This window comes from Lagenorhynchus albirostris, chromosome 7, assembly GCF_949774975.1.
Source record: "Lagenorhynchus albirostris chromosome 7, mLagAlb1.1, whole genome shotgun sequence".
In the NCBI taxonomy this organism is placed as follows: domain Eukaryota; kingdom Metazoa; phylum Chordata; class Mammalia; order Artiodactyla; family Delphinidae; genus Lagenorhynchus; species Lagenorhynchus albirostris.
The window spans coordinates 8,211,391-8,222,595 of record NC_083101.1 but is presented as its reverse complement, the minus strand read 5'-3'; the positions used below and the strand labels follow the sequence as shown (position 1 = coordinate 8,222,595).

The window sequence follows — 11,205 nt, the reverse complement described above, 5'->3', positions numbered from 1 at the left end:
CCCAAAGGGATCAGTTCTGTTACTGTCCCCATTTACTGAGGAGGAACTTAGGGCCCAACAGGGCCCCCTTTTCCAACACCACCCAGCTAGTGAACTGGGCCCAAGTCTGGCTGCTGCCAAAGATCTAATGCACTGTGTCATCCATCCTCTGTTGGTCAAAGGATTCATAAGGTAAAGGACCCCAGTAGTTTCAAATTCAGTGAACAGGGTCCCCAGGCCTCCAGCCTGGCCTGGAATCATGCTGATCCACATTGCCTACCTCCCCTACCCATGAAAACAAGACAACTGCTTTCACGGCCCTCCTCAAAGATTTCCTGCGTCACCCACCTGACACACACACACACACACACACACACACACACACACACACACGAAGACTTCTGGGGCCACGTTTCAAAACTTGAAAAGAAATTAGTAGTTCCCACTGTTGAGAAAAGGAAAGAACTCCAGGCGAGGACACCCAGGTTCCAGCCTTCCTCATTCTGCTGCTGTGACCCAGGGCAAGTCCCTTCTCCCTCCAGTTCTGTTTTCCTGAGGGGAGCTGGAATCTTAGATTTCATAAAGCCCTTCCACCCAAACATCTAGGATCCTGGGTTGTACATTTGCGGGATGCTTTGCTGTGGCTGCTGAGGCAGGGAGTGGGGAAGGAGCAGGTCAGGTCAGTATTTCTCCTACTGGTTGGAATTAGCTGTTGATCTCCCTTCTGGTCTGTGAGCTCCCCCAGGACAGGGACTGGGTTTTAAGAATTGGCTGTAACTCTGGATCCTGGTACAATCTGGAATGTTTCAAGTGCTGAATAAGTATTTGTTGAATGAATTTTTCCACCTTTTACCTGAGAAAAGACACTTCCTTCTACCCCAAAGCCCCCTGAGAGACAGAAGAAAGAGTCATAAAAGTTTATTATATGAAAGAAAGAACACGGTTTCTGTACATCTATTTACAGAACAGACAGATGTATTTACAGCCAGAGGGAGGCATTGGTGTCGGTGAGGGGGCGGGGGCAGGTGCCTGGAGAAGAGTGAGGAGGTGTGAGAAGCCTCCCGTGGCTCAAATACAGGGCACCTCAGCAGGAAGGGGAGAAGCAGAAGCTGGAGGGAGAAACAGGGGTTCCAGTTCTTCCTGAAGGAAAACTTGGTGAGTGAGTAGCAGGTGGGATGGAGCCCAGAGTCCACGTAGGACCCTGGAGGTGCAAGGGAGATCCTGGAGTTGAACCCAGAACGTTCTCGGGCTGATCACAGTGTCCCTGGGGTGCTCTGGGGAAAGGTCTGTGCCCTTCTGTCCCTGTTGCTGCCCGCAGCTGCAGAGGGGAAGGGTCCATGGGGGTCACAGCTCGCTAGAGCGGACGGCAGGCTCCAGTTTGTGGGACAGGGCAGTGAGGACCTTGTCGAACTTCTCATAGCGCCGGGCCTGGCTGCTGCTGGCGCCCTGGCTGCCCCAGAGGAGGCGCATCTGGAACTCGGTGCTGAACACCTCGAGGAGCTCTGGCCGGGCCTGGAACCCTGCAGGGCGGGGCACAGGGGTCAGGGAACCACCATCCAGCTGCGGAGGCTGGGACTCCTGCTCGGAGCCACCACATGCCTCAGGGCCTCATTCCAAGGGACCTCCCCCCACCTCCACCAGGGATCCCACAAGGTTTGCTGATGAACATGACCAAGCAGTTTAGCACCCAGTCTTTGTCTTACTATTTGCAACATCTAATTTAAAAATGACTAGAAGATAAAATATTAAAATTAATTTGGGGGCTTCCCTGGTGGCGCAGTGGTTGAGAGTCCGCCTGCCGGTGCAGGGGACACGGGTTCGTGCCCCGGTCCGGAAAGATCCCACATGCCGCGGAGCAGCTGGGCCCGTGAGCCATGGCCGCTGAGCCTGCGCATCCGGAGCCTGTGCTCTGCAACGGGAGAGGCCACAACAGTGAGAGGCCCATGTACCAAAAAAAAGAAAAAAAATTAATTTGGGGGGAGATTTTTCTTTTCTCTTTTGTATTTTTCTGTAAATTCCAAAATTTTTCCTAAGAAACGTGTATATATTTTGTAAATAAATGTAAAAAAGGAGTTTCTTTTTTGTCCTTTCTGAAGAAGAAAGGCAGGAAAGACACATGCCAGATGCTCACGGCATTTACCTCCAGGTAATTGTTGGTGATTTGTTTTATCTTGGTTTTGCTCAGCTGTTATTTCCAATTGGTCTACAGAGAACTTTTGTGACTTAAATACTGCCTAGAAAAGTAAAAGATGGATTATCTGAAGACGCTCTCTCTCTTCTCCTTCCACAAGGAGGAGTTCTACTTTCTTTAAAATTAATTTATTTTATTTTATTTATTTTTGGCTGTGTTGGGTCTTTGTTGCTGTGCGCGGGCTTTCTCTAGCTGCGGTGAGCGGGGGCTACTCTGTTGTGGTGTGTGGGCTTCTCATTGCGGTGGCTTCTCTTGTTGTGGCGCACGGGCTCTAGGTGTGCGGGTTTCAGTAGCTGTGGCTCGTGGGCTCTAGAGCGCAGGCTCAGTAGTTGTAGCTCGCGGGTTTAGTTGCTCCGTGGCCTGTGGGATCTTCCTGGACCAGGGCTCGAACCTGTGTCCCCTGCATTGGCAGGTGGATTCTTAACTACTGCGCCACCAGGGAAGCCCAGGAGTTCTACTTTTTGACTAGACTGTGAGCTCCTTGAAGGCAGGGCAGGTCTGCCTCAGCCCCAGGGCCCCAGGCCGAGTGCTTTGTAAACAACCTTGTAAAGTAGGCCTGTTAGGATGCCCACTTCATAGATGAGAAAGCTGAGGCTCAGAGAAGCTAAGATACACAGCTATGGTGCTCTTTGAATCATCTCTTTGTCCCCCGCACCCAACCTGGTGCCTGCCACTAACAACTGCTTGTCAGACTACTGAATAAGTGAAGAAAAGGGGTGAGAAAAAGAAGTCAGGGAAACATGCAGGAAAGAGGGATGGAGAAATGTGAAGGGGTGTTTGGAGGAGAGGGGAGAGCAAGTCATGTGGAGGGAGGCCCAGGCTGGCAGGATCAGTGGCGGGATCGCCCGCAGCTGCGACCCATGACTCACCCTGCAGCTTGACCTCGGCATTGGTGTGATACAGGCCGCCGTGGTGTGCCACGGTGCGGGCAGCCTCCAGGTGGGCCAGCACCACCTCCACGCCGTGCTCTGTGCTGCCCCAGGGCTCGGGGCCCTCGGCCGGGGCGGAATCACACTCCAGCAGAGTGATGAGTGGCAGCACGTGAGGAAATGTGGTGTTGCTCAGCGGCGGGCCTTCTGCAGGGAGGGACACACGGTGCTTAGAGGTCTCCGAGGGCCCAGCCATCCACCAGGGTCCCAGAAACCGAGGATGTTTTAGGGGAAAGGGCCTGCCTGAGGTCCCAGAGAGAGCCCCCAGGGATTCTGACTCCTGAGACAAACCCTTCGGATTCCTCCAGCTGAACCCACTGCAGCCTTGGCCGAGCTCAGGGGCTGAGGCTGGACCTGGACGTGGCATACACGGTTGCCAGATGCAGAAAGTGAGTGGGGGGACAGCCTGCACAAAGCTCAGTCAAGCCCTCATCATCCTCCCCACGGGGAGAGTCTTTGCTGGCCCAGAGAGGGCTGGAACCTGTCCAAGGTCACGTAGCCAGGTGGGAGATGTACCTTTGCCTTCATTGAGGCTCTTGAGAAATGGCTTGAGCTTCTTCTCGTAGAGGATGGCTCCCTCTGTGTGTCGCTGCCGCAGAGTCACCCATGTCTGCTCCAGCCGGGCAATCTGGGGAGACCAGACTGTGAGCGACCTGCCAGGGAAGGGGCCTGCTGGGGCCACAGGCCACTCTGCCCAGCGGACACCCAAATATGGGATAATAATTATTAGTACAGTCACCATTCATGAATCTGGGACAGTGCTGACTGCTTTTCACACGTTTCCCATGAAGCTCTCCCAACAACCCATTTTACAGATGAGGCAACTAAGGCTCAGAGAGGCGAATGACTTGCCCAAGGTCATTCCAAAAATAAGTGGCAGAGCTGGGAGTTGAGCCACTGCTCTGGGATCCTGCTGTCACTGTTGACGAGGCAAAGGAGAGGAAGTGTAGTGTGGATGAGGTCCGGGCTGTGAAATTAGACAGACCTAGTTTGAATCCCAACTTTTTCGGCCTCTGAATGTGACTTTAGGCAAGTACTGCTCTGCCTCAGTTTCTCCATAAGTGAAATGAGAACAGTAAAGGCACTCCCTTCATGAGACTTTTTTTTGAGGAATTGGTGCTTCTAAAGTAGTCGATGTAGCGCCTAGCATATAGTCGGTGCTTGCTAAATGAGTGCCGTTTTATATTTATTCTTTAAACTCATATAATGCTCCTCATTCATTTTACAGGTAGGGAAACTGAGAGCAGGGAAAAGGGAAGACTTTGTCTGGGAGCAGGTCAGCACTTAAAGGACTCAGTGCTCCCAGTTACCCTGTCACCAATGCTGCCTAGAAGGTCACAAAGTTCTTCCTGATTCAATATACAGCTATCCCAAAGGAACACATCCTAGGGCTCCTCCGGACAGAGACTAGCTTATGCCCAGCTCTGTGTGGGCCCCTCAGTACCTGGGCCATATCCAGGGCGCCCATGACTGCAGCGAAGCTGAACATGTTTCCCATGGTCCCCCGAAGCTCGGCCGCCAGCTGGATGGTCTTGTGCAGAAGAGCTGCCCGCTCCTCAGCGGAGCCCGCGCAGCCCAGGATGTCCACGGCCAGCATGATGGACATGGTGTGGAACCTGTCGGAGCAGCCAGGTCAGAGGGGCGGGGCCAGGGACCTAGGGTTGGGGGTCCTTGTGGTTGAGAGCTGAGGGGCGGAGGGCAGAGCCCAAAGCGAGAGATTGTAAAGGGTCAATGAGATTAGGGGGCGCGGCCAGAGTGAGGAAAAGCAAAGTTAAGGGCTTCTGATTGGTCAGTATAAGTCAGGGGGCGGGGCCAGAGGCCCTAGAGCGCCAGGCTGAGAGGCTTGTGACCGATCAGCGGAAATCATCGGAAATCATCTGGTAGAGCTGTTCTAAGAAAGAAAAGGAGAGAAGCCAGAGCTGATGAGAGGGCCAAGGCTCACAGATTGTGATCGGTCAAGAGGATGCAAAATGTGAATTCGGAGATAAAGGACTCGGTCTTTGGGAAACCAAGATTACTTGGAGCTGGATATGGAAAAGGAGCGATTGGTCAATGGGATAGGGGGCGTGGCCAGAATCCCTGGGAGCCGGGGTGAGAGACTGTGATTGGCCAACCGGCCACAGCGAAGGGCCGCGCGGTAGCCCAGGGGGTTCCCCGTGAGTCCCCTTGTGTACTCGCCTTACCTTTCCAGCAGGTCTAGTCGTAGCTGCCGGCCATGGGGGAGAGTGAGCAGCTCCATGCCCCAGCGGACTCCCATTAGGGTCTGCATCTCCTTGGTAACGCCCAGTATCCTAGCAACCTACAAGGACGCCCAGAGGGCTGATTAATTTTCTGTCACGGCTAGCTCAAGCCATCTGGGAGTCAGGGAGCTTTATCTTGGAGGGCAGCCTGGCTGGGAGGCTGGGTTTGAATTCCAGCTCTACTGCTAACCCTCTGACATGGAGCAAAATGAGCCTCATTCTCCCCATCCGTGAAACGCGGGATAAATGGGAAAATGCCCAGAGGTGTCTGACATGGGCCAGAGGTGCCCAGGACACCCTTATTCCAGAAGGCAAACCTGAGGTCCGGTGGGGAAAGGGCTTGTCCAAGGTCACACAGTGGGCCTAGACCCCAGGGCTGCTCCCTTCACGCCTAGCACTCTTCACAGAGCTACCTCTCAGCACTGTTTCTTTTCTTGCTTCTTGAGCTCAGAGACCAGTGCAACCAAGCAGTCTGTGCCCTCCCGCCACAAAGTTCAGAGAGAGAAACTGAGACTGAGAACAAGTCAGGGTCCTTAGATGGTCAAGATCCATTCAAAGCAAAGGCCCAGGCATTCATAATTTATGGACCTAGGCAATGAGTTTTGTCCACTAGGGGGGGTGGACACGGGAAGTCGGGCCTGTTATATTCCCTGGACCAGCCAGACTGACTTTCACCAGGCTCAGAAAGTGTCCCAGGCAGCCAGACGCCACTGGCTTTCAGGACTCCTCGGTTCCAGTGCCAAACTGACATCTGGAGGAAGCAAGAATATCTCGGTTTTTGCTTTTTTTAAAGGAGAAAATTGGGGCCCAGGTAAAGTGATTAGTCAGAGTCACACAGCAAGTGAAGGACGGCCATGAAGTCAGAATCCAGGCCCACTCGCTATACTTGGGAATTTGGGGCCAGCTCCTCACCACCCTGACCCCTGTCCCAAAGCCAGAGGATGGAGGTGCTCCTCCTGCCCCAGTGTGCACCCAGCACCTACCAGGCAGTCAACCTTGGTGACATGCTGGGCCAGCGTCCGGGCATCGACCTCTGCCAGCAGCTCCTTGACTTTACGCAGGAGGCCCATCTCCAGTGGCCGGTTATCTTTGGGGATCAGTAGTGACTGGAAGGTAGCCGGGTTGAAGGAAGAGGTGGCTTCCACGATGGGGACTGTGAAGGTCCTACCCCAGTCCCCTTCGGGGGCCCCATTTTCTGACAGTTCCTTAAGCCTCTCCCCATAGCTCCTGGCCTGGCGGCTGGAGGCCTCGGCTGCTGCCCACTCTCGGCTGCCACGGACAGGAGGCTGCAGCTGGCAGTAATGGCCAGAGTCCGGGTCGCTGTAGCTGCTGAGCGACGGTGATGGGGAGGCCTCGCAGCGGGTGTGGGGGGGGCTGGAGTAAGGGCCCTTGTCCGACTCCCCGGCACTTCCAGGACACAGCTGGGGTTCACTGGAGCGGCGGGTGACAGGGGAGGCAGGCAGCGCTGTGGCTGAGGGGGCGGCAGGGGCGGTGTGGACACGGGTCACTGCAGGGAGATAAAGAGAGAGGACTAGTTTCCATGACTCCCCACGCAGTGAGGTTCCCCCACCCCCTTCCCAAAGGACAGGCTCCATCCACCCTACATGGGTGATAGCCCCACCTCCCTGGACCCAGGCCCAGCCCAGCAGACTGGCGCACTGCCCAGCTCTCGCGGTACTCTGAAATTACCTGGACCCCAGGAGTCTCACTTTCCTACCCTCAGGCTGCTGTAGCCTTGGGGAACGACGGAGCTACCTGAAGGAGCTTTCCGTGATTCAGAAAAGCTAAGCACTTGCTGGAGTTCATCGTATGGAATTATTTCTCAATGAATTAGTAATAATGATTTATTGAGTACATGTGTCCTGGGAACTGGTGACATGCTGGAGATATACCAGTCAAAACAGTAACCATCATCCAAAATTAGAGGTGATGTTTATTGAGCTCTTACTGGCTACGAGATCCTTCTCTGCACATTAGTCCGTTTAACCCTCTCAACATCCTGTGCGTCAGTACTTTTACGATCCCCATTCTCCAGATGAGAAAACTGAGGCTCAGAGAGGCCAGCTGACCTGCCTGAGGTCACCCAGCCAGCAAAGCATAGAGCTGGGATTTAAAACCAGGTGTTAAGTCCTCACTCCTGGGTACTTCCCTGAGCAGCGTTGCTTAGAAATTGTCCGATAAATAATTTGTGGCAAGGCATTTTAACATTTACACCCAAGGGTGTTGTTTTGAAGGCAAGGTGGCAGTTATGACAAGCTGGCAGGCCCGTGTTTAGAGAAGAATTTGTGACAACCCATACAGACAGCAACATGGCAACAGTGTCTCCCAGCAAAGGTTCCTCCCGGGATGTACCTCTGTCTGTGAGCTTTTCCTGCCAGGTGGGCAATATGCAGTATGGCCTGTTGAAAACACTTGTTTTCTTCCAGAAGTGAACTAGTGGCATGTTTCTACAGTAGAAATTTTCTTTGTATTTAAAAAAAGCACAGCGCTCTGTGCTTCCTGCTCAATTTTGCTGTGAATCTAGAACTTTTCTGAAAAAGTCTATTTAAAAGACTAAAGCAAGCATGACGAGTCCGGTCTGAGCCCACCATTTGGAATCCGGGACGCATTAAGTCCCAGCCGATGCAGGGCCTGGCAGAGCACCACACACGGAGGCACTTGACCAATGGGGGCTGAGTGTTGCTGACCACACGCACTTCACAGCACTGGAGCCAGATTCAGTAACATTCAGGAGAATGCACTGGAAACCACATGCACAGTGCCTGGTACCCAACAGGGACTCAATGAGTCGTTGCAGAATGAACAAGCCATGGATATGTTTTGCACGTCAACATCGATAGTTCTGCTGGCAAGTTTTTAGTGTCAACTCTTGCAGGGCATTGCTCTCAGAAAAGAGGTAGAAACACACATGATCACATACTATAACAGAAGTCGTCAAAGATAGTGCACACGTGCGCACACAAGGCTACTCCCACCAGATCCCCCCACCTGCCCCTACCCCCTCCGCTGGACATACCGGTACTATAGGCAGGGGAGCTGGGGCTCTCAGAGATGGGGGACACGGGAGAGTGCAGGTCTGGGATCTGGTCCATGCTGAGTGCACAGTTGCGGATGGATTCCCGGGGGTGGGGCAGTGATGTGCTGTGGAGCAGACACCTTCATGAGCAGAGATCCCAGAGGTCAGGGTCCTCAGCTAGTATTAGGACCCCCACCTCTGCCTCCATCCAATATCTGCTGAACTTCAAAGGCAGAAAAGGCTTGGAGATTATCAAGTCCAACCTCCCAACTGACAGGTACAAAAACTAAAGCCCAGAGGAGGAAAGGCTTGTGCAGTCCACAACCTGCACAACTGTTCTCTTCCCTGGGAACCTTGCCCCCAACTTGCAGAACAGTCTGGGGAGAGGGGCTAGCAGGAAAGCTGGGCAGGCCAAGGGAGCCAGGCCCACCAGCCTGGCCCCTCCTCACTGCTCCCATACTATACCCAGGATGCCTTGGGCACATATGGCCTGTGGATCCTGGCACCATTTTGATCACTGGTTCCAAACCACAGGCCAAGTGGCTACTCCCCACAGGGTACCCAACCAGTGATTCCTTGGCTGACAGCACCCAGCCCAGGCCCAGGGAGATGGGACCTATCCAAGTGCTGGTGGCACAGGATGGCAGGTCTTGCTGCAAACAGCCAGGGAGGCCATAGAAATTAGGGGCACAGACTTCGGAGTTGAGGGCCTGGGTTAGAATCTGGGTCCTACCACTCTCTAGCAAGCGGCTGCCCCTTTCCAAGCCTATTTCCTCATCTACAAAGTAGGGGCATGGACAGAAGCCACCTCCCAGGGGGACGTGGGAGTCACTGAAGTTGGGCGCAAGAGCGCCAGGAGAGGGCCAGGTACACAGTAGGGCCTCAGGAATGATTGGCTGCTGTGGCTTTTCCTGGGATCAGTGCCCGGTGTCACCTAGCCCCAGACAACTGGGTGTCATCAAAAATGTCGCTGAGAACATTCCATTCCCTGTGCAATGGCTTGCATCCTGCAAAGCCCTCTGCCCTGATGCCCACCTTGGCCTAGTTTGGTGGGGTGGGCTGGGCTGGCAACAAGGACCAGGCCCCTGCCTGGGACAGGACAGCACCCAGGGCTCCCCCTAGGCCAGAGAGGGCTTTCTGAGTGAGGGCCTTTTATAGGTAGGAACATGGAGGCAAGAGAGGAGGAATGCCAGGGCCAAGGGTGCACAGCTAGTTGTAGCAGAGCTGGGATGGCAACCTGCGCTCCAGACTTCTACTCAGCACAGCCTGAGCTTCCTCCTGTCCTTCCCCACACACCAAGGCTCCAGGGCAGTCATAGCACCTCAGACCCGTGTGACTGGGCCTCCCCTTTCTCACCCGCACTCTCATTACCAACACCCCCATTTGACAGATGGGGAGCCTGAGGCCTAGCATAGGTTCTCACTCACCTGGTGGGGCAGCCATCACTGCGGGTAACCTTGTCAGCGGTGAGCCCGTCAGTCATGGTGACGCTGCGCCGCTTCACGTGGCTGCCCTTGGGGCCTGAGGGGCTGGCGGGGCTGGCAGCCTTGCCACCGCCCTGGCCCAGGCCGTAGCAGGCCTCCAGGTAGCGCAGCGGGAAGGTGCGGTTGACGGGGCAGTAGATGATGGCTCCACTCTGCTCTGACACAGCCTTGCGGCTGCCCACGTGATATCGCACAAGGGCCGGCACGTGGTCGAAGCTCTCCTGCTCGAACAGGTACTGGATGTGGGTGTAGCTCTCACCCGCCTTCACCACCACCTTGTTGATCTTGAAGTGCAAGGCCTGGTTGCGCCAGCGGCAGGTAAGCACATAGTCGCCCAGGCTGGTGAGCGAGTCCCGGATGAGGAAGTCACCATTGCGCTGCACCAGGGTCTCGGAGACCTGCGAGAGGCAAGGGTCAGGCTGGGGCGGGGCAGGGGCAGAGAGGGCCAGACCCGGGATCTGGGGGACACAGTGAACAGAGATATCTGAAGCTTGGGAGTTGCACCCTCTGACCCAGATTCAGCCAGAGGCCCTGGGTCCGGGAAACAGAGGCTCAGGCATGGGAGGACATAACACCCTGGGATGGGGGTCGCCATGATCTGAAACTCAGGTCTCAGACCCACTCCTCAGGTCTCACGGTGGGCAGAGTGGATTCTCAATCCTCATTCCTCCTAACACCCAGTGCTCTGGCACGTCTCTGGGCCTTTGTACCTCAAGCTACTTTCTCGGCCTGGAACATCCTTCCCATCCTGCCCACCTGGTGAACTCCTATCCTTCTCATAATGGCCTCTCTCCTCAGCACCCCTTCCTCGGGGCAGCCCACACTCCCTGCTGGGTGCTCCATTCTTGCACTTCTCCCACTGGGCTCTGACGGTCTGCCTGCCTGTCAACCCCTACCCTGGGATACCAGCCCTCAAGGGAAGCCACCACCTATTTTATCTCTGCATCCTTGGTGCCCAGCACAGGACCTGACAGAGCTGATACTCGACAAAGATTTACAGCATGAATGTAAAAGGGAACAGGTGACTATCAGCCTCAGCCCAGAAATTCAGCTTTGTCAAAATTGAGCAGCCTGAGGACTGATATGCACTAACCAAACACACAAGAGGCTGATGTATAGACCTATTAACAATAACAGTAAAAATAATCGTAGTAATAATAACCACCACCACCATAAAGGACAACGTTCATTGAGCTCACTGCATGTCAGACATCGTGTTAAGAACTTCACATGCACTAGTTCATTTAATTCTCACAACCAACCTTTAAGGTAGGCACTATTATTATCCTCCATCTTATAGATAAGGAAACTGGGGCTCAGAGAGGTGAAGTGACTTGTTCAAGGTCACACAGTCAGTAAATGGCAG

The 11,205-nt window shown here is 54.3% G+C and overlaps 1 protein-coding gene across 7 annotated transcripts in view; it reads right to left on the bottom strand.

Moving 5' to 3' along the window:
* Nucleotides 1-881: 881 nt before the first annotated feature.
* SH2D3C (SH2 domain containing 3C) overlaps nucleotides 882-11,205 on the bottom strand; it is a 31,643-nt gene continuing 21,319 nt past the window's right edge. For 4 of the 7 annotated variants that reach the window (XM_060154291.1, XM_060154289.1, XM_060154292.1 and 1 more), the window contains 8 exons: nucleotides 9,783-10,237; nucleotides 8,356-8,480; nucleotides 6,323-6,846; nucleotides 5,283-5,398; nucleotides 4,544-4,715; nucleotides 3,616-3,727; nucleotides 3,040-3,246; nucleotides 882-1,499 (listed from right to left, as the gene is read on the bottom strand). In XM_060154291.1, the coding sequence (XP_060010274.1) occupies nucleotides 1,324-1,499; nucleotides 3,040-3,246; nucleotides 3,616-3,727; nucleotides 4,544-4,715; nucleotides 5,283-5,398; nucleotides 6,323-6,846; nucleotides 8,356-8,480; nucleotides 9,783-10,237 (1,887 nt within the window). In that variant the 3' untranslated portion in view covers nucleotides 882-1,323. Of the gene's footprint in view, nucleotides 1,500-3,039; nucleotides 3,247-3,615; nucleotides 3,728-4,543; nucleotides 4,716-5,282; nucleotides 5,399-6,322; nucleotides 6,847-8,355; nucleotides 8,496-9,782; nucleotides 10,238-11,205 lie in introns of all 7 variants that reach the window. The other 3 variants (XM_060154288.1, XM_060154290.1, XM_060154286.1) reach the window with 1 other exon arrangement.